The following is a 22,219-nucleotide window of genomic DNA, read 5'->3' as shown; positions in this document are numbered from 1 at the left end:
ATGTATATCAGTTTATGGAAATTTAATTCTCAGGGTTAGTACTTATAGTATTTATAGTATACACATACACATCTACCTCCTATTTCTTCAAGTGTACCTTTGCTCTAAGTAGCTGGCATTGCTGGGGAACAACAAAATAAATGTGTTTTATAAGCAGTTTTGCTTATCGCATATCAATATCGGTGCGTAAATATACAGTAGTCGATGGAGTGGACCGATAGAGGCCTAGCCAGACACCTATGTACATATCCAGTGAAGGCACCCGCACGGCTATTGCCACTTCCACATCGACGCGAAGATTAGAGAGGCAATGCGGCTAACTGGGGCTGCTTAGCTTTATCGGGCAATCCGAACGCTATTCTAAACCATGGATGGCCAGATATCATGTAAATTCGAAGTGTTATTTATACAGCTCTTGTGCGAGTCACACAGTGGGTCTGGTTTTGGTGATAAGCCATGGGCTTCAAGCGAACCCATCGATAGCCGGGGCTTATCGGGTGGTTGTGGCTTATCAAGCGGCCCATAAATGGAGCAGGAGCCACCGGCTGCTCGACGCCGGAACTCCGCGATACCAATAAATGGCGTCTATAGATTGCTGCCAATGGCGACAACAATGCGACCAATTTGACCAGCAGCTCCAATGCTCGCCATGCTCGAAATGCGCAACAAATCCAAATTAATTCCCAATGGGCCGGTCAACAAAAGCCCCCCAGCCAGACCTCTTGAGAACTCCCCCGATGGGCATGTGAAACTGATTAATGTGGCATTATAAATAGGACTCAAGTATGTGGTTGGGTCTTAATCGAAATTAGCTAACTTTGGGTAAAAGTATATTTATGATATTTACGATAAATAAACAAGTGCGCTTATTTCTCGAACTGATTTACTTTGTGGTCTTATGATGACAGCTCTATAAACTTTATGCACATTGTAAACGAGAAATAAATGGAAACAAGTTCCCTTTGCATTTATTTTACTATCATCATTTAAGTCAGTATAAATTTATCGAGTTATTGGTTTTAAGGCCAAGGATATAAAGTTCTAGGTTTTGGTTCAGAATCAGGGCGATATGGACGACTTGCACGATGTTATCGCAAGTTTGAGCATTAAATCCAAGAACTTTATAGATGAGGCTGCTAAATCATTAACCCCAACAATGGTGGGATTCAGAAGTGAACCTCAGCGAAATCAAAACTGTACCTACTTTATGCAGAATACCTGCCAGATTTATCCAAAAATTTCTAAATCCAATACCAAGATCGAAAACATTGGTAAGTTCGATGAAGATTTTTGGATGCATAAGGAACCTGAAATCAAGGTGGAATGCTCTGTTAATGATCCCAATAAGGAAGTTCAAGTTTTGCTGTATGATTCTAAATTATTTACGTATTTATTATATTTTACATGAACATTTTTTCTTGCACAGAAAAAAGGATCTCTTGAAGCGGAAATACATGGAAGCTCTGAAGCTGGATGAAAACCTTGAAGCTAGAGTGAAACAATCTGCCATTGAATCCAATCCCGATATGGAGGAACAACAAGCTGAACTGTGAGACCATAACTTTATTTATAATAACATTTATTTAACTTTATTGGCATTTATAGAAGAAAACTTCACAAGGATCAAGTGGAAATGTACAAAGGTGTGCAGGAAGAAATTATGGTTTGCTTCAAGAGAGACATGGATGATCTAATCCAACAGTATGAAGCTGAGTACACGCGACTTAGTAAGGTCCACTCTAAGTGGCTAAATTCTGAGAATGTTCCCACCAATAACTCAAACACTCATAAGCCATAGTAATCGCTTAGGAATTTTTAAGATTTTAGCATTTTATAAGTGAAATTAAAACGTATTTATGTAGTTTGTTGGGTTTGAACATTTGAAAATAAAAAATATTCAGTGTTTTAAGTATTCCGTTTATTTTAAACAGCTTTTTATCACTTTTCCTTCGGCTTCAGCTCACTTAGTTCCGTCGCATGCTCCGCCAGCAGATCCAGCATCACCTCGATCTTGAGATTATTCATATTGTTCTCCTCCTCGAGGGCACGAAACTTCTTGTTCAGCCGGAGCATGTCATCCACGTCGCCCTTTCGGGTCGAATGCATCCAGATGCCGTCCGCAAACCGCAGCTCCTTGTTGCCTAGCGTCAGGGAAATCTGGCGGAAGTCATCCAAATCCTCGGTGGCCACCGGATGTCCTATATTGCAACGTCCCTGACGCACTGGAATCGGCTTCGACTCGAACTTCTTGTTGAAGAGCGGCATGGCAAACAACTGAAACGGAAAGTTGACCACATTTCGATTACATCCACATTTGTTTTCACGGCCCCGTTGCCCAGGACAACGGACACTTGTCGAGGGGTCAGCGTTCGCTGCAGGACTCGTGTCAGGTTTTTAATGGCTAGTAAGACCGTATCCATATGTACCTGCTTGAAGGGTGGCAGACCGTCAGAGATTGACGACGGGCAGCAAGAGTGTGCCAGTTGCATAAAATCGGTGAAATACAGAGAATTCTTTGCTGCACGCGGGGATACAAATGGATTTCTAATTTTTTCTTTGACCAGGATTTTAAATTCCTAATAATTTGAAAAAGATCAAAGACAAAGCTTGCTTCATTGCAGAAACTCGTCATGTCAAACATAAACATTTTGTTTAGTTCATTGATAAAAGTATACAAACACACATTAAACCGATACACAACTCTGCTGTGAAAAATAATATGATTCCAAACACACAACAAATATGACACAACACGAAAATCAGCAAGCCATTCTCAGGTAGGAGAGCAAAGGAAAATTTGTCAACTAAAGTTAGTCAACGCCAAGCCTATTCACCATTTAGCAACTTTGTGCGGGAAATGTCTGAAGGAGTGGATCGACTGATACGGGATCAGGCCGAACTGAAGGTCCACCTCAACGAAGTTCTAGATGAAAACCGCCGGCTGGACAGCGAGTTGGCCAAATGCAGGAGCATCCTGGCTGGCAGCGATTACCAGGAGCTCAAGCATCGCCTTCAACTGAGCAACAAGGCTTTGGACGCGTCCAAGAAGCAGGTGGATGAGCTTATCAAGGAACGGAACAGCCTGCAAACCATGCATAATCTCTCCAAACAGACCATCGAAACCATGGAGATGGATCTTAAGAATTATCGCGTCCAATTGAAAATGTCTGGAGATGACCAGGTACTATTGCCTTTCATCATTCCAATCACGTATTGATTGTCATATTATAGTAAGCTTTGACAAAATCGTATGTTTTAGGGACCAGAAAAATCCTAAAGTAAACTTCAACGTTTTCGGAATTCACTTTTAGGTCATACAGCGGTACTCGAAGATCGTCAAAGTGCTGGAGGCAAAAGTGGAGGACCAGCAGAAGGAGATACGCACGCAGGCGGAGACCATAAAGGCCCTGCACGATCACAAGCAGCACAGCGGGTTGCAACTGCAGCAGCTGCATGCTCAACTGAAGGATAGCCAGCAGAGTCAATCCAAGGTGTCCGTCCTGCAGAAGCAACTTAAGGAGTACGAAATGTCGCTGAGCCACACCCACAATTTGCTCATGGAGAGCACAAGACGGGAAACCGCCGCCATGCGCAAGGTCGAGGAGGCTATCATACTCAGCGAAGAGGCAAACAAGGAGAAAATAGACGCCACTAAGCTGGCCGAGACCTACAAGGAGGAGATGACCCATCTAGCCTCCAATATCGGTACCATAATGGATGAGGCCTCCACACGCGTGGACGTTGAAGTGGGCCATCTGAAGAATATGCTCAAGCAAAAGGACATTATAATTACCACGACTAAGGAGAAGGTAAATGTCTATAATCGTATAATGATTATCACTTATAGTTACACTTACAAATTTTAGCTGAAAAAACTGGCTGTCGATCATAAGTCGGTGGTCCACATGCTGGAGACCCGGAGCAATCGCCTGGAGCAAAAGTACAAGGAGGTGTTGAAGCAGAACGATAAGCTGGAGGCCGAGTTGGAGGCAACTTGCCGGCGACTTGGCGAGCTGGAGCGATCCGTTACTGAAGTTTACGGTGGAGATGCCGAAGATGCCAGGATGTGAGTATACAATATAGACTTAATGACATGATTATAAATCATAACGCTTTCAGAAAAATGTTCTATAAGTCTCAAATGGATCGCTGCATAATGGATCATAAGAAGATGAAGGAGAAATATCGCGAGGGCATGGAGGACATCACGCAGCGCTTCGAATCGGAAATTTACAAGTTAAGGGAGGAGAACTCCGTGCTGCTGGCGGAAAACGAACTGCTTAAGAGCGGGGCCGCAGGCGATAGCTCCAAGCAGAGTGGTCACTGATTTTACGGTTGTACAAAGATATATTTTATGATCACTCTCGTACATAATAAATTAGTTATACGAGATCACACTAGGTGGCGGCCGTTGTCTGAGCGTTTCGACCGGGAAACAAACTGGGAAACCAATAGGCTGGCTCATCGCCCGCCTGCTTGTCAATCCAACAGAGACCTTCGCCGAGCACCTTGTCCAGTGACTGTTGAGCACGGTAGTCGGTCCAGCTGAGTACGGATGACACAGAAATCAATGTTCTATTCAGTTGAAAGTACAAGTGAAATTCTTACCCCAAATCTTTGATCATCTGACTCTGCGTAACACAGCCTTGTTCGGTATTGGATGCGGCATTCAGTATGTTGGTCTCCTCCATGCTCAGCTCGCCGGGAATGGACTGAACTATGTACTTGCCCTTGCCCAGCTTGTGAACCACAAAGCTGAACGTACGTTATGGAAAACGAGAAACTTGTGAAATTTAATGCAAGCAGAGTTGATGACCCTTACCCGTTGCCAAAAATGCTGAGCTTTTTAGCGGCCATTAGGATGTCCTCCTTGGTGATCTCCTGGTGCACTGAACTCTGACCTCTGGCGGCGATAAGCCGTCGCCGCAGATCGTCCAGCTCCATGAGTCCACCTGTTTTGTGATTGGCAGCCAGACAAACCTCCACTACCTGGACACCCAGTTCGTAGTAGAAATCGCCCATTCCCAGCACGCTCCAGAATCCTTTCCCGGTGGCCAGCGGATCCACACCGATGGCAGCGCACATTTCCTGAAACTGTTTGCGGAACTTCGAGTTCTTGCGAATGTCCTCCTTGTGTTTCATCGCAAATTCTTCCAGTTTCACCCGGAAAACCTCCATTTGCTTGGTCATTTGTTCGAGTTGGTTTTCCTGCAGGTCGGTGCCCTTGTCCTTGTACTTCTCCGCGGCCAGCTTCTGCTGCTGAATGGCTCCCAGGCCCACACGTCGTCGCATATCTGTTCCTTCAGTTTATATTTGTTAGTAAACAACTAAATTTACTCAACAAAAATTAATCATAACAAATGTGAACAGCTGTTTTCCTTACGTTAGTGCGGAACGTTGCGATTAGTTACGTGACGTAAGGAAATTGTGCTGTTGAGCTGGTCGGGTGCTGTTATGCGCGATGTTAACTATTTGAATTTCATGGGGGGATGAAATTTATGTAAAAAATATTTATGAAAAACAAATTAAATATATACTTTTGCTTATCACAGTTAAAATAATCTCCAATATGATTAAATTAAATTAATTAAATTAAATTAAATTCTTTAAATTGCTGCTAAATATGCATACCTCTTCTTTAAGTTAATAACTTTGTAAGAAAAAGGATTAACGAAAAATAAACGAATATAAATTGTTTAAATTTTAAGATTTCTATATTCGAAGCAAACAACAAACATCTGCTATGCGATTAGCACTCATATAAAGTGCATTTGTCACAAGGTCCGCTCAATTAATGTTTAATGGACCTAACGCCCACATAGTTCAACGAACAATCCCATCGAATTCGGGGGTAAGTAAAAAGAAGAAACCGCTCGCAATATGACGAAAAACCATGACACGAGGGTTTCATCGATGAGCCCGCATAATTATGATTGAAAAACGTCATCGGATCGACTGCTAATATATATCCCATGAAAGTCACTCAATGTTTATAATGCCAGCGGATATCGAACCCGCTGATTTTATTTCAGATCACCACACACATCCCATCCGTGAATCATTCAACTTGCAAAATCAGCCGATTTCGTCAGAGCCACATATCTGTGCTGATTAATTATCCGAAAGGGAGCGAAATGGAATCCCAGCCCCGATCATTAATAAGCCACCGATTTGCCTCGGACTCCGTTTTCGTTGGCACTTAGCACCACTTAACGGTAGGAGAATCGCCCGATTAGCGAGGAACCCACTCGGAATGGGAGCCCAGATCCACAAAACAGATCCCCAGAGGCACTCGACACCATTACGCCCAGTAGTCTCGGCAGCACACGTTCCATCGGGGACCATCCAGCGAGATTTTACACCGCAGATTAAAGTTTAGCCTCAGCGATCGTAAGATATAGATAAATAGATACATATACTTACATGCAATTTTTGTGGTTTTCTATGACCTGAATTGGATCATTTGGCTATGAGCTTCATAATATTTATGAAATATAGCCTTTGCACCATTTTTTATTCTCAGTGCTTTGCGTTTATTGCCACACAAATTGATATTCACAAATATTCATATGCGTGGCCATATGTCCAGTAACTAGGGCAAACATCGAACTCGCGGATACAGATACAACTCAATGGATTGCATAATGGCTTTGTTAATTGAAAAATCTTGGCGTGTCTATTAATAAATTGCGGTCAATCTATAAGCAAGGGAATGTAACACGATATTACAAAGGGGCCTACATTATATAAATATTTTGCAATATAAATTAATGTAGAAGTATAATCAAATCTATTGTTACTAAACAAACTAGTCATAAACAATTGTCAAGTTGCAGATTGAAATCTAGAGGATATAGCCATGACTTCCTTGAGTGATATGTCGAGTTTAATTTAAATTTAACAAATAGCAGCTATAAATGTAATATTTTTACAAGTAAAAACTACTTTATTTCTGGATTTCATCGCCCTACGTGCATTTCCTTTCCCATCTGTTTGGCTGGCATTTGCTGGATGCGCAATTATTTGGACAGGAAGCCAGCCGTGATCGCTGGCACAGATGAAAATGCACGGATACAGATACAGATACGAGCACGGGTACGGATACGGGTGTGGTAAATATTTATTTGTGCTGCTCTTCACCGTAGCTGCGCCCTGACTTGCAAATGCAAGCCGAGCCAAGCCAAATAAAACACAAAAATTAATGGAAATGCAGGAGGAAAAGCGAACTGAAATAGCACCAGATAAAAATAAACAAAATGCCGCCGACAGACAAAGGGCCAAGATACAAGATACAAGGCACGAGCGAACGAGGGAGTCTAACTGCGATGACACACAAAGAAATTACTAACAACTATGGCACACGGAATTGTCGAATTATATTAAATTTCACAAATGAATAATAATATCTATGCCTAAAAGAGAAAGGTATGCATTACAATGATTCGGTTTCATTGTAAAAAAACCTCAATTCTCGCGGGGCAGTTGCTGATGCAATGCGGGATGTTTGACAGTCGAGGGCGAAATATTTGGGCAGCTGACAAGCACGCAGTCCGCTGCGATGGACCATCGCATGTAATCAGCCGCATTAAACGCGAAGTGCAATATGCCAGAAATAGTTTCGACCAGATGCCGTCAGCTTGGCATGCATATACATATGAGGGGATCCAGAGATACGGTTGCAGATACAGATACAGATACTGAGATACATCAACATCAGGCGTTACGACAGGCGGAGCAAAACGGCTGCCATTCGGACTGACCAACTCATTTGATTTTCCATGCGCCGCAGATCGCATTACACATTAATAGAGTCCATTCACATTTCAGTGGCCTGCCCCATCGAAATGCATATGAAATGAAGCCACAGAGGCACCACCAAGCAACCACCAAGAAGAGCCGAACAAGAAAAAGCCGGTCGGGGTCACCACTCCACGGGCTCATAATTCATCCAAAATGAAAACTTTCGTCTGGAAGCAGAAAACTCTTTTGTTCGCGGCGAGTGGAAAGTAATAATAAAAAAAAATTCAAAACGAAATGAGAGGAAATCTTAGACAATGCCCGCCCGACGAGGGCAATAAAAACTGGATAAAAATGTTGGGAAATTAGGGAAAATCAACGATAGTGCTTTGCGTTCGGATCAAAACCAGTTGGAAAGTTGCTCGCCGCAGCGATCAATTATTATGCTCGCTATTGTTTGAGCATTTTCCAAGTGACTGCACAGGGAAATAAAGTTTTTCCAGTTTAATATAAAAATTTTACAACAGGGTAACTTTATATTTCATATTCTTGATGATAACTTTGATACTCAGCAATCATAGTAACAACAGCCAAATTATATGGTACTGAAACTTTTCGTGCTGTTTCCTTAATTTTCCTCAGTGCAACACCCGCTGTTGCATTGGTGGCAGCGACAATTGTCGCTAGTTTTCGCATCGCCAACCAGTGTGGGTGTGAAAAGTAACGGATCGAGCTGGCTAACACACACCCAGGCAAATAAGAATACTCAAGTGGGTCAGCTGGCAACTTACAAATCGCGACTTACAACATACGACGCTGGCTGGCTGGCTGGCGTGTTGCATGCAACAAATGGCCGATAAAGCAGCGAGGCATAGCCAAGTGACCGACCCACTGATTTGATTTATGCCCACGACCCACTCTCCGTAAGACATTTACACATGCGATTTGTCTTGGGTTTCCTTTCCCCATGAATTATGATCTCGGTCAGTGGGGTGTGGTGGTCAAGACATTAGCTTTCCCGTTACCCAAGTCACACGATCGCCGACAGCTGGGCGAAAGCGATGGACAACCCAAGCCACCTCTCCAAGAACCCGAGATCTGTGTAGCCTCTATAACGCCTGCGGAATTATCTATTATGTCCAGCGCTTACAACTGGACACTCCTCTGAAATCTGAAATCGGACTCTCGTGAGATTTATGGGGCAACAAAATAAGTGCACAACTTAGCGACAGCGAACCAGATTGAGAATCAAAACTTGAACTCGAACCATCCCGTCCATCGCCGTCTGCTGGATGCAATTAGCCGCCCCAGAGTCACGTAGAGTAATTGCAGTGCATTTTGGGACCGGGACGCCGGGTGGAGGAAGGGCAAGTTCTCCGTCCGCAACCAGGAGAGATAAATGAGGCAAATTAGCACTCGGCGACCCGGTCAGGAAAAAAGAACACCGGATTGTGGGTAAGGGCAAATGGCAAGCTATTCATTCACAGGGGAAAACGGTCAGGTTATGGACTATCATCACTTCTCAATGTATTTGAAAAATGCAATGCAAAGCTAATCAAAATATATATAGAAAGTGATTCTAAAGATTGCACAAAATCTTATGTATATAGAAAGTAAAATGAAGCAAACCTCTGTGTATCTCAACAGTTAACCTCATGCGCATGCGACAGTTCCATTGATCGGTTGCGTTGGGTTCGGATTCATTCATTTCATTATCATTCACTGGCTTCTGACCTTTTGAGCCGGGGTTACATGGTACGTGGGCCACAAACTAATTTCTGCCAGCCAGTCGGGGAAAAACAGCTTGAGTTTTCCGCAGACAAGCTGCGTGCGGCGGAAGTGACGGCGGAAAAGTAGCCCACCAGTAGACCCAGACACGTACCCAGAAAACATCTGAAAGATAAAAATATACACGCCGATATGCATTCAAATAATGCCCAGTGAAAAATCAGCGCAGCTACGAGATATCAAAATATAAGCAAAGCTGAAACGCATTTTACGTGGAAATGGCGCAGCAAATGTGTGCAAATGGGGTGGTAGATTTCAGGGAAAATCAAACAGAGGGGTTCGAAATCTCTTTTTTGCTGCTTTCACACTGTTGCAGTTGTCTATATATTATAATCGAGCACTAATTTGGTGTGCATTCTATGTAAGTATATAGTGGTTCTTAAAATCTTAATCCTAAAATATACTGTACATATAACATAAATTTCAAAATATCTCCTTATCTATCTTTGCTTGCAACTCGTCTGTTGATCCGCACAAAGGGAAAATAAAAACAAACGCCATCTTTCCGAAAACTTTCTTTTTTATTTCTTCTGAAACCGCGCTGAATTCGGGAAATTACAATCGCGAACAATGGGAGCAATCAAGAGCTGGCCTTAATTACAAACCTCGGCGAAATGGGAACGTGTAATTCTATCTCTCGAGTGTCCAATTGATACGCGTTTATCGCCCCTGTGGAAGTTCCTGATTTGATCCCGATTCCCCTGCATAAAACCGCAAGCCTCAACCCTTTTCCCCGCTCCATTTAATGTTTTGTTTTGGGCAAGGCCCAATAATAAAAGCCAAGAAACAAAAATAAAAAAGTAAAATAAAACTTGAAAATAAAAAGAATGAAACCCTAAGCGGACAACGACAATTCCTGAGCTGTCTATGCTTTTTGGGGAGCAGATGTTACTTTTGGCGGCTCAAAACGAGAATTCTTTGAGCCAACCTCGTCTCGCCTTCTCCGATTCCCCAATTCTCCGATTCTCCGGCTGCTGCTCAAAAAACCAAACCAAAAAAACGAAAATATATCGAAAAAAGCAAAGCACTTGTTCCAGCTTGAGCAGCTCAACGAGATATTCGTACACTGCGAGAAACGGGCAGCTGAAATGTTAAAAAATATATACATACTACAACATAGCTTCCATCGGAATAACACGGTTTAGAAATTCATGTACTTAAGTTTTTGTAACATTCAGCCTTAGGAATTGATTAATTATTCATTGTTCTGTAGTTAGTTCCTTATATATCCACAGTTTCTCTCAGTGCAAATGGGGATGTATTTCAAGTGCGGAAACGGGAAGAGAGAATACGATATATGGAGCAGTCGGTGCGGAGGAAGGAGAGAGGTAGATTGCACCGGGTGTGTCAGATTCAGGTTTTGGTTTTGGCGCAAAAAATGTGTGCTCAAAATTACCAGCAGCAGGTATTCGCACTCGTATGGGTATTCGCATCCGTGTGGCTCCGATGATGAGGGCAGCCGCATCCACATAGCCACATATCCACATCCACAGCAGCAGCCGCAGAAATTGGCGCAAAATTTACAGATGCCTCAAAAAATACAAAAAAAAAACAGAAAAAAAAGAATGGAAAATGGAAAGCAACTGCAGCGACACAGGTCCCCATTTGTATGAGTGCGGCGCCGAGTTTGTGAGGCATTTCAAAGACGAGGGAAATCGCATGCCCCAAACTTCCTTCATGCAACCCTATCTTATATATATATATATATATATCTCAGCCCCCCTAAATCACTTTCACGCACTATAAATAGCGGGCTTGCTCGACGATAAACGGAAAGAAATACATACATATACATAAATACTTACATATATCAATACTGCAAATAAATTTCTAATCACTAATTATGATTGCTATCAACCTAGCATAAGTCGACTAATTCTTAAACCCCATCTTCACTTCTTTATGTCTCACTAAACCCAACGCACTGATTTCAACATATGTAAATTTCAAGTTTGGTGGTAAATTGAATTCTTTAAATGCTGAAGTTCAAATACTGTAAACAATTATATCTCTGCCAATATTCCATTTAATAGTAGTTTTCAGGCGCCATACTATGTGCGCAATTTGTGGCAGTGCTAAGTATCTCCTAGATTCATTTCAAGCGACCGGATCTGCAGTTATTGTTGCTGCCACGTGCGCCCATATTGCACATTGCACACAGCAAGAACAAATTAAATGGAAAAGAAAACAGCTGGCGGGGGGAGAAGAAAGCAGAAATGAGGGAGCACAGCCCGGGCTTCTTAATGAGTTCATTTATTAATTAGACGAACGTGACGTCAGCGCGAACGGAAAACGAAGAAAACCTCTGTGTATCTCAAACTCCCTGCGTTACGTTCGGCACTAAAACAGCAGTTAACCTCATGCGCAGCGCGTGCGACAGTTCCATTGATTGGTTGCTTTGACTTTGGGTTCATTCATTTCATTATCATTCACTGGCTTCTGACCTTTTGAGCCGGGGTTACATGGTACGTGGGCCATAAACTAATTTCTGCCAGCCAGTCGGGGAAAAACAGCTTGAGTTTTCCGCAGACAAGCTGCTTGCGGCGGAAGTGACGGCGGAAAAGTAGCCCATCAGTAGACCCAGACACGTACCCAGAAAACATCTGAAAGATACAAATACTTGGCGACAAACGTTCAAATAATGCCCAGTGAAAATCAGCGCAGCTACGAGATATTAAAAGAAACCCAAAGCTGAATCGCAGTTGTTGAAATGTTGGAATCGAAATCTCTTTTGCAACTTTCACACATTTCCAACGGCATTGTTCCCCTCTCGAGTGCCACGTCATTATGTGGATTTTTTGGCGCGAGGGTTGGTTTTTGCACGACCTGTGCCACCGATCCACCCGATCCGATCCGATCCTATCCCATCCCATCTGATCCTCAACCCCTCGTTCACCTCGCACGCAGGTAGTTGCCAATCCGAATTGGACATCGCGCCAAAAAATATGAGGAAGTGAATCTTCTATACAGTGAACCCCGGAGAAGCGAAACTTTTAGTTAGAGTTGCTGAGATTTATTTGGTTTGTTAAATGAAAGTAAACGTTTCAGTATCTTCTTCAGTACTATATCTATGAATATATTCTATTTTTTGTTAAGCAGATACTACATATGAAGATGATGAGAAAGAAAAACATGTATTCATTCTGTCAGAAATTCTTATAAAAGCTTATAAAGCCAATGTATCCCTTTGCGAGGGCCCACTGTACGCCTGAAAACAATAACAAATCGCAATCCTTTGGGCGCGTCCCTTGTCTGGGGCACTCTTTAAAATGACTAATCGGTCAAAGAGCCAGACGAAATGGGCCTGAAGACTCCGATTCGTGGTAGCACCAGCTGCTCCTTCTAACCAGCCACCAGTGGAGTGGGGGCCAGTTTCTCGGCTCGGCTGACTCAGCATTATTGAAATTGAAATGACTTGTGGCCCACATTATTGACTACTACCACTACTACTACCTCTATTCCTATGCGGTTTTCACTTTCGTTTGTTCGAGATACGCTTGAATTGCCACCGCAGGCGCGAAAGTTGTTTAGTTTTTTTGTGATTGTAGCCAGAATTGTTAGTATTCCTGTCGCTGGCAATTTGTTCTAGCCACGTCTGGTCGCCAATTAGGCCGTTTAATGCCGCATGAAGCCCGGCTCGACCTTGAGTTAGGGCCCAAAACGCGCTAACATATCAGTTAGTTAGCGTTTAGCTCGGTATTTGTGCGAGGTAAATAGCAACGAGCCCGCAGTCTCTAGCATAACTAATTGTATTTACACGGCCTATAATTGGCACACAAAAAACAGATTCACTTTCCGTAATTGTTACATGTAAATATCGTAAGTATGGATGGGAAAACTACATTATTCTGAGCTAGGAATCTCTTTGTATGGGATACATTTGGTAGTAAAGGTACTACTTGTTGGCATCTCAAATTGGGCGTTATGATGTCATCGATATAATTTATAAACTACTTTGAATTCATCATATGTTTGCTTGCGATGCAATTCGGTTTGATGAGTTTCTGATTATAAAACTCAGTTTTTTTTCTATATTTTTGGAAATTAAAAATTTTAAATTAAGAAAATAATATTATGATCAATTCATTTAAACATCACGGAAGTAAATGTAATTTATGACTTCAGCTGATGTTCCCTACTTGCGCCACCTTTCAAAACTGCTGCAGTTAACAGTGCAAGAGAGCGGTGCTAGGAAACAATTTTTTATGTAAATAAACATATATCATAAGCATATTGAACGCTTATAACTTCGATGTATAATTTTTGAAATATTTTCTAGTTCACTTAAAGTAGAGTATGTTATCTCTGCATTTCACCCTAATGTTAATGTTACCCAAACGTAAGAGAGCGCAAAAGTGCTGAAGAGAGTCACGAAAGAGCGCAGAGTGACCGTTTCGGCGGGCTAAAAGCGAAAGTAAAGCATTATCGATGGGGGCGCAACTGGTCACACTGCACCGTGCGTATATAAGCTGATGAAGACTAGTCACCGCGCGATTCGGTCTCTGACTCTCCACCAATTCGGTCGCGTGCGTTTGCTCCAGCTGCGCTCTTTTCGCTCTCTTTGGCTCGCGTGAAAGTCGTAAAGTTCAGCTAGCTCTCCACGATACAGAAAAAGAAACGCATACAAAAAATTCGCCAGCGATAGAAAACCGATTCAAATTGCAATTGCAATGCCTAAAATGCGTATGTGAGTTTCGCGCAGTGATTGCTGTGAAAGTTCAAGTGAAAGCGGAAAGAAGAAACAAAGCGAGAATACTTGCAAAGCAATAAACCAAAAAGTGCAAAATACGTAAAGTTTAAACAAAGCAAACAAGTTATACAAAACCATAGCCATGTTGTGTCCGCCAATGGCCCTGGGCCCTTTACTCGCTGCCCCCGTGCCACGCCCACCGCCCAGCGCATCGGAGAAGAAGAGAATCTGTCGCAACCTATTCAATAACGCTCCCGGGGACTCGAATATCGATCAGCTGTTGGCCCAGGAGCAGCACAAGCAGAGATTATACGTTAAGGAACGCTACCGATTCGACATCCAGCTGGAATCTAATCGGGATGCGGATGCGAATACGGATGAGGATGCTGATACGGATGCCCATCATCAGGATCTGCGCGGAATGCGGTATCGGACCACAAGGACGATACCCAGCACCGATGCCGATGAGTGCAATCCAAAGGCAGTCAGCAAAGCGCCGAGGGGCATGGCCCTGACTCCCGCCCAGATCTCCGCCAGCGCACAGCTGATCCTACAGAAATGCCCGGAAAGCGATCGCAACAAAAGCAACGGCAGCGCGGATTTGGCCAACAGCACGAGACATGGCCAAAAGCCATATGCGAGGCAGCCACAAGGCCTCAAAGGTATGTTTTTTTTCCCATGATTTGCATGTTTTTAGTTTCACCTGAAACGCCGGGTGCTTGCTGAAAGACGAATAATGATTACTCTTTGGTTCCAAGTTATTTAGTTTAATATACTTTCAAGTTATTGTAAAAGAATCAGCAATATGCACACATAGAGCAAGAATATAATGAAACCTCTTAAATTAAAAAAACCTTCGAATTATCTCGGTTTTTGTATGTGTGCCATATGTGTGTGGACGAAAGGCTCTATGTACTAAAATTCCATGTACTTATATACATAGATGATCCAATAAGCAGACACCTGATTTTAGTTGCCTTTTCCGTTGTTCCTTCCTCTTGCAGTCCCTGTTTTGTGCTCGTCCTTCGCCACAGTCTTCACCCTTATAAAATTCCCTCCCTTAGTCGAAAAAAACCACCCTTGTTTTCTGATTTTCCTAATTTCGTTTTTCCCCTTCTGCGTTGATTCTTATTGTCACTTCTTTCCTACCCGTTTTTCCTCTCTTTCTTTTGGCTAGTTTTCCCGATTCTTTGTGCGTTTATTCACATGCGTAGGGATTTATCTCCTTGGTTACTCGAAAGTGAATCGGGATACATTTATCTGATGAATAACAGAAAACTCAGAAAACTACATAAATACGTATGTAAAATCGAATGAATTTGGATTTCTTTTTTTTTTTATTAATTGGAAACTATAAATAATAGTTGGAAAAGTATTAGCTTTTTACAATATTTACCCCAACCCACCACACACACACACAAAATCGCTGGGGAGTTTATTCGCACACTTCGCTTTCATTGCGCCTTATCAATTCCGATATCAAGGCCCCGATTTGTGGATTGACTTAAAAAAAAAAACACGAAAAGTATTATTGTTTGGTACAATTGCTACAGTTCTACTTGTTTAAGTCGAACTCGAATGAATGTCTCTAATTTCAAATAATGTGAAGTAAAAAATGCATTCGAAATCTTTGAATTATGAAATTTTAAAAATTCAGTACAAGTTTCTACCATTATTGCCATAAATTGAAGCAAAAAGACAAGAAAATATTAAAGCGTCCCATTGCTATCTAATAATACATATAAGATCAACTTACCAGTTTGTTAAGCATCACTTATGGACGTTCGACTGTACCTTTAATTTTTGGCTTATTATCATTGCTTTATTTTGCGCTGATATTTCGCCGATAGCGTGGCATTTAGTGAGAGAGGGAGAGCAGGGGAGAAAGAGAGAGTTGGTCTCCAGTTTGTCTTTGGTTTGGCAGTGTGTCAAAGCAAAAAAGCTAAACATCAAAATAAAAACTGTTGAATAACAATCGCGCGCCAAAAATCTTTCCATCTTTTGCGAAAAGAGATTGCAGCGGAAAAGTGAACAGGAGATGAGTAAAATGCAAAGGCAATTAATTGAGAGGCCTCAATTAAATTTAAATCAACGCCTTCTGGTTTTCGCGATTGTTGTTTTTGTTCCTGCTGCAGTTTCGACAAAGAAAAAAAAAAACAAAAAATCAGTTACACAGACCTGCGACTGTACATGAGTTCACTGTAGTTGTGTTAGTTAGTTGAAAAGGCCGCACCCACAACGACAAACGCAATCTCAACCAGAGGAAAACCACAGCTCGCTCTTATACGACGACGTCAGCCCACTTCCACACAAACGCACGCACACTTATGCATTATCAAAGAAATCGAGAGAGTCAGAGTCGTCGCGCTCTCTCTCCCTCTCCCTCTCTCTGTTTGTCTGGTGATTTTTGGCGCGAACTTATTATTTTCGTGTTTATTTTTAGTCGTCTTCGCTGATAAGCTTTCTGCGTGTGCGAGTGTGTGTGTGCGTTATTATGCGTAGTAGTACTACGCACGCACGTTGATGATGTTTTTCAAAAACTTGTCGTGAAGGTCACGCACACCAACGAACGCAATTCGCGTAAGTACAGCAGCGCCAAATGTTGTGTTTTGTTGTACTGTGTACTTTTGCGGCAGGTCCGAAAAACGGAAAAAGCGAAGCGAACAAAAACAAATCAATTAGACAAAAGTTCTGTTATCTCGGCCTTTCTTCCTATCTTGTTTTTCTTTTTTTTTTTTTGCCATGTTTTGATCACCACTGTACTTTTACCACCCAGTTGGCGCGCAATAGGAAATACATATGTACATAAGTATGTACATATTCCTATGATATGATGATTCATATTTGGGTATTTTGCATATTTTACTAACAACTTACAGCATCTTTATTATCTTTTACATGTGAGGATTTTTTAACACGTAAATAAGTTTTCTAAGCGGTCTATTTGGCTTTCGTGATTATGTTTTGCTTGGCCTTCTTTGCCACGCCCCAAAAAGCATGATTATGTGTGTGATATTCCCCTAAATTTATGTTTTCTAATTATGCATTCAGAAACTCTCTTGTGGGCTCCCACATAAATATTTATAATGTGAATTCTTTGTTTTCATCGCCGCCTCTCTCTCTTCACACACATTTCGTAAACAAAACGCGTTTTTTTGTTGTGCAAGATGGAGCGAGACAGAGCTAGTTGGAGCTGCGTGCTCATAATGATAACGGTAAACGCACTACCGTCCCACCCTTCCCCTTTCTCTTTACAATGGACTTGATCGCTTCGCCGTTTTTCCTTCCTTACTGCTTCTTCTCCTCTGTTTCGCTTGACGTTCTTTGTCGCTGGCTTATAATTTTCTATAACTGTACATTTGATTATATCGCCAAAAGCAGCGCAACTCTTTGGCTGCCAGCGATTTCCATTCTCTTTCTCGGGGGCTTCGAGTTTTAGCAACACGTTTGTATCGTCCAGAAAGTAGGCTTATTTCACTTGTTGCACTTTTCGTTCCACTTTAGTGGATACATTTGGCATAGAATCTTAACTGTATGTATGTATCTATTTATCTTGACTTTGAAATGATAAGTTTGCTTCAAATAATAGCAAGATACTTTCGTTGGAATTCATAGTTCTATAATTCTAAAAGAAGCACCTATATGATTTTTTAATTATAATAGTCCAATTAACTGGCGAGTGTGCTTAGGTATTCGGTTTTCTAAGCTAGACTTGGGGCCTTCATGTTTTTGCTGTTGTTCAGCTTTCCAGCTTTTAGGTCACTGCGCAGTGTCTGCGGTTTGGTGAGCGTCTTTGCGCGATCGTGTAAGCTCTAGCGGTTTACGTGATGAGGCAACCGCAGCTGCCAGCGATAGAGGTTTGATAGAAGTACAGTCGCAGCTCTCTAACTGAAACTGACATTTAGCTTTCAAAGAGCCAGTTCTGACATTTGAAATGACGTTCTTTGTGACATTTTTTTTACATACTCGAGTATATTTTTATGTTCTTAATGGAGGATTTGTTTATTTTAAGAAACTTAAAAGACCCGCATTTTACTTTGACATAATGAAGCAAGCATAAGGCTCTACTTTAAAATGCAAGTCGATGACGATCGACTGTACTTGCAGCAAAACCAACAATTATGATGATGAGTGTAAATACATGTGTACCTCATCAAAGATTACGTATGTACACCCCAGACAATTGCATTCGGCCGTTAGCACTTATCGCTGTGGCCATGACATTTAGTATATCGGCCAGCCGATGATCAGGTATAGGTTTACTTTACTGTATTCCCATGGGGCTTGCACAAGTGTGCATAATTCCAGGGCGATAAGAAAGCTGTCCATGAAAAAGCGAAACACCCACTGACACGTATGCAGTAATAATGACGCTTGCACTTTTATTTTTATTTTCCCATTTCCCTTTTGCTGCCTGATTAGTCACAGTATTTTATTTAGCTAATTTACAATGCCAAATACTAAACAGCTTACCCCTTTTTTCTTATCTCTGCAGGCATGTACAATGTTCGCAAGGCCGTGAATGGTATTTCGAAAGCCAACGTCAAGAATGGTTACAACAACACCAATAACAACAACAGCAGCAGCAACAACAACAGCAGCGTGAATAATAATAATACTAGCGAATTGGCAGATCAGAAGCAGTAACTTTGGATCACGATGACGATGACGAATAGCCCCTGGCGGAGCAATAATTGCAATATATGATATTAATTGTAAATGTAATTTTAAATTCTAAAATAATTTGTTTATTTTTTTGTACCCCAGCCATACACAGAGAGTATTGTGTATGGATTGTACGTTTGTTTTAAACCAAGACTTAACGGTCCCAAAATGTTGTTGCATAACAAATGATTAAGTGAATGGAAAAAAAGCCAACCAGAAACAACAACAAAAGCAACCCCAGAAAAGATCGGCGCGCGTGCACGGCCAAAAACAGGCAAAAAAAAATATGATTAATAATTAATAATAGTAATATATCCGGATGCATGGCGATATCGGTCTTATAATGGAAATTATTAAGTTATGTTTACGTGCTAATGTTAGACAAGCGATCGACGGTGCCATGCATCCACTATATATAGACTAAACCCCAACCCAAACCAATTCAAGCGTTCTCAGCGTGTTTTCGGGTCTAGATGCACGCGTGTGCCAAAAGTATTTACAATTTACTTTGTGTCATGATCTCAATTATTAAAAACAATTTTATTATTTTGTTTATCTAAATATAATTATAATTGAAATTATTTAAAAATTCTTCTTAGCCCACAAACAAACACACACACACACCTTCTCCCCTCTCATTCACACCCCACCCACACACACTTTTACACACACACACCCACACACACTGTACTCATATTTATTGTATATACATTATCGATGTGACATTTTAAATTGTATGTACTGTCTATGTATAAAAACTTCGTATCTATGGCAAAATTATTTCCCCCTTAAGAGACCCCCATTTTCGAAATTCTATTTTGAACCAAACTGTGTATATTGTACGGAGTATTAACAAACTCCAAGCAGCTAAATGAGAAAAACCACAACAACAAATACTGTGCATATTTCCTTAAAAACTTTGTACGAAAGCAAGATGAAAAAAAACTATTCTACTGTAACTCTCAAGCGGAGAGTAGCAGAAAAAAAAACCAAAACAAAAAAACTCTTAAAAATACAAATGTAAAACAAAAAAACATTTAAAAGCTTTTTATTTGCCTACATTGGCTGGGTTTCGTTTGTTGTGGAGAGGGGGGAGGGGTGCCTTTTGGGCCGAGATGGCGTGATAATTCTCAAGGGTAAAGAAAAGCGGAGAAAGATGGAAAGATGCATAAATGGATGGAATGAGTCAGCATTTGAGCCTCGAGCTGCGGATGCAACAGTTTCTCCATTAGACAAGGGCCGCTCTATTGTTTCCCGCACAGTGAACCCTCGATAATAGGGGAATTTTCGTAGAAGTGGCGCCAATGTGCCTTAGATGGCATGATGACTCAGCATTTATAAAATGGAAAAATAAAGTCATAATTTTGAAGTGCAGCTATATGATGGCTATTTATCTAAGCTACGAGTATGTATGATAACGTTTTTTGGCCGAGTCCGCACTTTTCTAATTACATTCGATGCAGAGGTTTCATATGCTTTCAGAAAGTGAAGTGGATAGGAAAGTAAGTGGAAGACCCTTTCCAATTAGTGTGCATTCCCATGTTCGCTCTCATCGCTAATCATCCGCAGCAATTTGAGAGGCTTCACTGTGGGCACTCGTCGGTCTCTCAATGGGCACACATGTGCATATCGCCCGCGGCGGACATTTCGGAACATGCTTTCTAGTCGTAATTTGTGTGCTATTCGCCGTACTAGTGATTGTTGTATCTACAATGTGCAGCTGTTGGAGTGGAGTGGGCACTTAACATTAGATTGGCTGCGACTTCCGGCGAGCGAAACGATCGTTGGGCGTTTGATGATGATTGATGCTGGCCACCGTTCGCATTTACCCCACATTCATGCTCCTAATCAAACGGATGTGGATTTACAGAAACAATTTGTTGATGTCTTAGAGCCTAAAACAACTATTTCATCTTAAGCAAGATCATAGCAAATGCAGTAGATGTTACTATTTAAGTTAGTTGGTTAGCTTAGCACTAGTTACAAGCCCGATAGATTGGTTTTAGATATTAGCCAGTTGTTGCAATCATTGCCATTTCAAGCATTTGGTACTGCTCTCTTGAGCGAATCAAGAATACAATATTCTATAATAATGGCACTGCTGGCAGAATGGAAAATTACATGCCCTGCATTTAGTAACAAGCATGTACAACATATTTGCCCACTTAACTAGCGGTCTGGTACGGTTATTAGCATGCAATTTCAAGATTTTAATGGCTCTGCACTCGCATTGCAATCACACACACACACACGCACTCGCATTCACGTAACGCAACAGAGCTCAGGCGTACAATCCAGGATACAGTAATAGCACACAATTAAATTTAGATTTATAAATTTTTTTTTTTTGAAATTTGCAAGAGAAGTACAGCTTTAAAGTTTTTTTGTTTATATCTATAGTCATAAATCTCCGCAATCAACATAAATTGAAAGCACCAATTAAAGCACACGATTATAATAATTGGAGGTCCTCCTAAGCGCTCGTATTAAAAGTGAAAAGATTCTGTAGAGTACCAGGACTTTTTCGGTCATTAGCTTTTAAATTGGTTGCTTTAGTTCTTAAGCCCTATTAATTTGCCCGCCATTGTGTACTACGAGTATGTGTGCGGGAAAGAGAGAGTTAAAGGTGTTTGTACTCTCGCGCTTTGGCCGCAATTCCCGTATTTTTTTTCATTCGCTACGCAATAAATTATGACGTCGATTTGAGCTTGCCATCTCTTTCTGTCATAACGGCATAGTTGAACCAGTAGTCCCATTAAAAAAAAAAACCGAATACAGGGTTTTCGTATATTGTCGTAAGAATTGCATCTCTATTTTTTCTTTGAATTCACTTTTTATTTGGCTTTGTACACTGCGAAATCACAATAATTTATGGCACGACCAAACGGCGGAATTTAATTGCATTCCGTTTTCGCATTAATCACCATTAATGTCAGCGGCTGCATTCGAGTGGGGTGCAATGTCTGGAAAAGCGTGAAAAGCGAGCCAAGGCCATCCTGACAGCCTGTAAGTACATGCATATGTATGATAGATAGATAGGTACATAGATACGTGTACGCATGTGTATGAAATTGAAATCAATCAGCCCTGAAGTGAGTGCCCCTACTCCCTATTGCCATCTCGCTCCCACCTCGCCAATACCGCATGACGTGAGGTCAGCAAAGGCGAAAAAAAGAGGAGTACAGTGGAGCTGACTCCATCGGGCAATGCTCTAATCTCCTGACCAACTTGTGGCTTCGCATCTTCTCCTTGGCCCCACTCGACTCGGATCATTGGCTATACACTTCCATTTAAATGGATTATCGGTTATCTGATGTCTGTTGATTTGTAGATCGTCTA

The 22,219-nt window shown here is 41.5% G+C and overlaps 5 protein-coding genes across 9 annotated transcripts; 3 read left to right on the top strand and 2 right to left on the bottom strand.

The window, feature by feature from the left end:
• The first annotated feature begins 936 nt into the window (after window positions 1-936).
• Window positions 937-1,921, top strand: LOC6607345. The gene is made up of 3 exons (XM_002032082.2): window positions 937-1,365; window positions 1,427-1,549; window positions 1,606-1,921. The coding sequence occupies exons 1-3, from the start codon at window positions 1,070-1,072 to the stop codon at window positions 1,796-1,798; spliced, it is 612 nt and encodes a 203-aa protein (XP_002032118.1). The 5' UTR covers window positions 937-1,069; the 3' UTR covers window positions 1,799-1,921.
• Window positions 1,902-3,939, bottom strand: LOC6607344 (protein chibby homolog 1). 2 transcript variants are annotated; one of them, XM_032720583.1, is made up of 2 exons: window positions 3,858-3,939; window positions 1,902-2,274 (listed from the first exon to the last, which is right to left on the bottom strand). In XM_032720583.1, the coding sequence occupies exons 1-2, from the start codon at window positions 3,888-3,890 to the stop codon at window positions 1,939-1,941; spliced, it is 369 nt and encodes a 122-aa protein (XP_032576474.1). In that variant the 5' UTR covers window positions 3,891-3,939; the 3' UTR covers window positions 1,902-1,938. The 2 variants fall into 2 exon arrangements, with proteins under 2 accessions (XP_032576474.1, XP_002032117.1); XM_002032081.2 differs by lacking the exon at window positions 3,858-3,939 and adding an exon at window positions 2,427-2,511.
• Window positions 2,685-4,400, top strand: LOC6607343 (paramyosin). Of its 4 annotated transcripts, none has more exons than XM_002032080.2 (5): window positions 2,685-2,777; window positions 2,842-3,181; window positions 3,312-3,809; window positions 3,867-4,066; window positions 4,120-4,400. In XM_002032080.2, the coding sequence occupies exons 1-5, from the start codon at window positions 2,743-2,745 to the stop codon at window positions 4,325-4,327; spliced, it is 1,281 nt and encodes a 426-aa protein (XP_002032116.1). In that variant the 5' UTR covers window positions 2,685-2,742; the 3' UTR covers window positions 4,328-4,400. The 4 variants fall into 4 exon arrangements, with proteins under 4 accessions (XP_002032116.1, XP_032576468.1, XP_032576470.1 ...); XM_032720577.1 differs by having other exon boundaries at window positions 4,136-4,228; XM_032720578.1 differs by lacking the exon at window positions 2,685-2,777 and having other exon boundaries at window positions 3,141-3,230.
• On the bottom strand, window positions 4,328-5,369 carry LOC6607342 (vacuolar-sorting protein SNF8). Its single transcript, XM_002032079.2, has 3 exons — window positions 4,823-5,369; window positions 4,609-4,755; window positions 4,328-4,545 (listed from the first exon to the last, which is right to left on the bottom strand). Exons 1-3 carry the CDS (start codon window positions 5,290-5,292, stop codon window positions 4,398-4,400), a joined length of 765 nt encoding a protein of 254 aa, XP_002032115.1. The 5' UTR covers window positions 5,293-5,369; the 3' UTR covers window positions 4,328-4,397.
• Window positions 5,370-14,008: 8,639 nt separating this feature from the next.
• Window positions 14,009-19,459, top strand: LOC6607341 (gliolectin). Its single transcript, XM_002032078.2, has 2 exons — window positions 14,009-14,877; window positions 18,711-19,459. The coding sequence occupies exons 1-2, from the start codon at window positions 14,358-14,360 to the stop codon at window positions 18,860-18,862; spliced, it is 672 nt and encodes a 223-aa protein (XP_002032114.1). The 5' UTR covers window positions 14,009-14,357; the 3' UTR covers window positions 18,863-19,459.
• The last annotated feature ends 2,760 nt before the right edge of the window (window positions 19,460-22,219 follow it).

This window comes from Drosophila sechellia, chromosome 3R, assembly GCF_004382195.2.
Source record: "Drosophila sechellia strain sech25 chromosome 3R, ASM438219v1, whole genome shotgun sequence".
Lineage (NCBI taxonomy): Eukaryota > Metazoa > Arthropoda > Insecta > Diptera > Drosophilidae > Drosophila > Drosophila sechellia.
The sequence above is the reverse complement of the archived record's forward strand: the minus strand, read 5'-3'. Positions and strand labels throughout refer to the sequence as shown.

What these genes read in the sequence shown, in the direction of transcription:
- LOC6607345 (XM_002032082.2), top strand. Translation starts at nt 1,070, where the DNA reads ATGGACGACTTGCACGATGTTATCGCAAGTTTGAGCATTAAATCCAAG. An exon ending in AAGGAAGTTCAAGTTTTGCT is followed by an intron (nt 1,366 to 1,426) that starts GTATGATTCTAA and finishes TTTCTTGCACAG; the next exon opens with AAAAAAGGATCTCTTGAAGC. An exon ending in GAGGAACAACAAGCTGAACT is followed by an intron (nt 1,550 to 1,605) that starts GTGAGACCATAA and finishes TGGCATTTATAG; the next exon opens with AAGAAAACTTCACAAGGATC.
- LOC6607344 (XM_002032081.2), bottom strand. Translation starts at nt 2,489, where the DNA reads ATGCAACTGGCACACTCTTGCTGCCCGTCGTCAATCTCTGACGGTCTG. An exon ending in GTCTGCCACCCTTCAAGCAG is followed by an intron (nt 2,275 to 2,426) that starts GTACATATGGAT and finishes TTTCCGTTTCAG; the next exon opens with TTGTTTGCCATGCCGCTCTT.
- LOC6607343 (XM_002032080.2), top strand. Translation starts at nt 2,743, where the DNA reads ATGACACAACACGAAAATCAGCAAGCCATTCTCAG. An exon ending in AATCAGCAAGCCATTCTCAG is followed by an intron (nt 2,778 to 2,841) that starts GTAGGAGAGCAA and finishes TTCACCATTTAG; the next exon opens with CAACTTTGTGCGGGAAATGT. An exon ending in GATGCCGAAGATGCCAGGAT is followed by an intron (nt 4,067 to 4,119) that starts GTGAGTATACAA and finishes TAACGCTTTCAG; the next exon opens with AAAAATGTTCTATAAGTCTC.
- LOC6607342 (XM_002032079.2), bottom strand. Translation starts at nt 5,292, where the DNA reads ATGCGACGACGTGTGGGCCTGGGAGCCATTCAGCAGCAGAAGCTGGCC. An exon ending in CTCAGCATTTTTGGCAACGG is followed by an intron (nt 4,756 to 4,822) that starts GTAAGGGTCATC and finishes ACGTACGTTCAG; the next exon opens with CTTTGTGGTTCACAAGCTGG. An exon ending in CAGATGATCAAAGATTTGGG is followed by an intron (nt 4,546 to 4,608) that starts GTAAGAATTTCA and finishes ATCCGTACTCAG; the next exon opens with CTGGACCGACTACCGTGCTC.
- LOC6607341 (XM_002032078.2), top strand. Translation starts at nt 14,358, where the DNA reads ATGTTGTGTCCGCCAATGGCCCTGGGCCCTTTACTCGCTGCCCCCGTG. An exon ending in GCAGCCACAAGGCCTCAAAG is followed by an intron (nt 14,878 to 18,710) that starts GTATGTTTTTTT and finishes TTATCTCTGCAG; the next exon opens with GCATGTACAATGTTCGCAAG.